This window comes from Emiliania huxleyi (genome assembly GCF_000372725.1).
Source record: "Emiliania huxleyi CCMP1516 unplaced genomic scaffold EMIHUscaffold_50, whole genome shotgun sequence".
Classification (NCBI taxonomy): Eukaryota; Haptophyta; order Isochrysidales; family Noelaerhabdaceae; genus Emiliania; species Emiliania huxleyi.
In genome coordinates, this window is record NW_005198243.1 from 436,568 (window position 1) to 439,187 (window position 2,620).

The following is a 2,620-nucleotide window of genomic DNA, read 5'->3' on the forward strand; positions in this document are numbered from 1 at the left end:
GAAATCCGCATGGAGGCCGGGCAGATTCTCAAAATTAAGGGGCAGCTCGTCGGGGGCCCCTCTTGGCACCCCCTCAACTTTTTTCACAACCCTTCCACCTCCGGCCCCTTTTGCAACCCCCTCCACTTCTTTTTACACCCTTTCCACCTCCGGGCCCTCTTGGCACCCGTGCCCTTCTTTTTTCACCCTTCCCAATTACCCCTCAATTGGCCCCTTTCAAATCCCTCCTCCACCTTTCCTACCCCATTCCACCCTGTTCCCCCCCCCCCCCCCCCCCTTGTCTCACTCGTACGACGCCATCACGTCCACGCGCCCGCCCCAGAACCTTCCTCGAACCTTCCCGTAGGCTCTACTCGACGATGACGGGCCAGACGCAAGAGAGGATCGAGGTTCCGCCCCACGCTCGCCCCTGCCGCCGTCGTCGCCCGCCCCACCGGCCTCCCCGCCGGCGCCGTCTCCGCCGCCGCCCACTCCGCCGCCGCCGCCGCTGCCGTCGCCTCCTTCCTGGCTCACCCGAACCCCTCCTCGCCCCTCCCTGCAGGCGGACCTCGACCGCGACAAGTTTATGTCGGCGGAGGAGGCGCTCGAGTACGGGCTCATCGACCGCATTATCACGTCAATCGACAACGCTGCTGACGCGTAGAGTTTGTGGTGTCACTGGCAGAGCGAGTCTAGCACTGGCCACTCTGCCGCACTGGCACTGCTGTGTGGCAACTGGGGCACTCTTCTTTGAAATGTATAATCTGTTCGCTGTTCTCACACAGCCACAAGGCTCGCGGAGTCCACACACATCGCTTGCCCCGGCGGCGACGTGTGTGGCACAAAATTGTACACGAACGCTCTCGCGCTCGACAGGATATCGCGGCGGCCGGCGCCACACTGTGCGAGTCTCATCGCGAGGTGCCGCCAGTCACCGAACGACTGCCGCCACGGGCCGGCCGCGGCCTCCTCCGCGGCCTCTGCCTCTGCCCCCGCCCCTCGGCTGCCCCTGCTTGGCTCTGGTGCTCGGCGCGCCGCTATTGTCGCCGCTGTTGTTGTTGTCGATGCCACCGCGGCCGCGGCGACCAGCTGCGCCCCCTCCTTTGCCGCGCCCGCCTCTAGCGCGAGCCTTGGAGGGTCCCTTGCCCGCTGCGCCGGCCCGCCCGCCCCCCGCGGACTCCTCCCCCGCCGCCGCCGCCTCGGCCGCCTCGACAGCGGCGAGGGCGGCGGCGAGCTCGGCGGCCTCGACGTCCGCCGCAGACTCCTCTGAGAAGATGGCGGCGAGCGAGACGACGGGCACCTGTGAGATTGCCGAGATGTGCCAAGGGTCGGCCGGTGTGCGCAGAGATGCGCCGAGGAGCGGCCGAGAGCGCCAAAGCACGCCGAGATGCGTCAAGATAGCGCCGAGAAACGCCGGGATTGGACCGGGCCGGCAGGGGCGGCGGCCCCTCTGGCAGCATCCCCCACCGGGTCGATTCGGCCGGGCGCTCCTCGCGCCGCCGCCCCCCGCCCGTTGGCTGCTGGGCAAAGATCTGCGACAGCGGAAGCCGCCGCAGGCGAGCGGGACGGAGGCGGCGCCGCGCCGCCATCGGGTGAGGCGACGCTCCACGGCGCCGGCCGCGAGCGCGGCGGAGTGGCGGCGGCGACGTCGGCGGCGTCGAGCGGCTTGAACTTTGGCCGGCCACGCCCTCCGCCGCCGTGCCTCGGCGGCGTCTCTCTTGACGGCGTCGCGGCGGCGGCGGCGGCGCCCGCGGGCGGGGGCGCGTGACCGCCTTGCTCGCCTTGCTCGGCGAAGATGTCGCTCAGCCGCGGGGTTGGCGCCGCCGCTGGCTTGTCGGAGGCAGCCGCGGGCTCCGATGCGGACGCGCTCCAGGGCGCGGGCGGCGCGGCGGGCGCGGCGGACGGCGCGGCGCGCGGCACGAAGTGGAGGATCGGGATGCTGGCTGCGCTGGCGGTGGGTCCGGCCGCGGCGCGGCTTGGGGGAGGGTGGGTTCGGGTACCGTGCGGTAGGGGGCCGGCGGCGGCGCGGCTTTGGGGCGGAGGGCACTGCCGCTGCTGCGGCCGCGGCTGCTCGGACGCGCGCTGCTGCTGCTGCGTGCGCCGGTCCTCCTCCTCCTCCATCAGTCGCGCGAGCGACGGCACGGCCGCCCCGCCGCCCCTCGCCTCGACCGGCCGGTAGCCCCAGCCGGCGATGCTCGACTGCATCGCGCTCTTCAGCCTAGCCTCCTTCGCGCTGCCGTCAGCCGGGCCGCCGCCGTCAAGCCCGCCGCCGCCACTGCCGCCGCCGCCGCCGCCGCCGACCGCCTCGAGGCGGCGCAAGAGCGGCCCCTCGCCCGCCCCCGCCCGCGCGGCGATGCCTGCCTGCGCGGCGATGCCGAGCGGCATGGCCGACGCGTGCGCCGCGCTGGAGCCGGCGCCGCTCGGCGGCGGCGCCGCCGCGGCGGGCGAGAGGAGGCTGACTCCGCGCCCTACGGGAAAGCTCCGGGAAAGCTCCGGGAAAGGTCTTGGGAGGGATGCCGAGAGTCTCTCGGCGCGATCTCGGCGCGATCTCGGCGCGATCTCGGCCCTAGTTCTCGCGCCTGGCTGGGGCCCGACGCCCCCAAGGCGGCCGCCGGGTCGTCCCGACCCCAAAGCGACGGCG

At 72.8% G+C, this 2,620-nt stretch overlaps 1 protein-coding gene across 1 annotated transcript in view; it reads left to right on the forward strand.

Annotated features, from left to right (window-relative positions):
* The window catches only part of EMIHUDRAFT_436915 (putative endopeptidase Clp), a 4,359-nt gene extending 3,602 nt beyond the window's left edge, over positions 1–757 (forward strand). Inside the window, exons 3-4 of the mRNA XM_005766762.1 lie at positions 347–389; positions 542–757. Coding sequence (XP_005766819.1) covers positions 347–389; positions 542–643 — 145 coding nt within the window. The 3' untranslated portion in view covers positions 644–757. The remainder of the gene's footprint in view (positions 1–346; positions 390–541) is intronic.
* Positions 758–2,620: the final 1,863 nt, after the last annotated feature.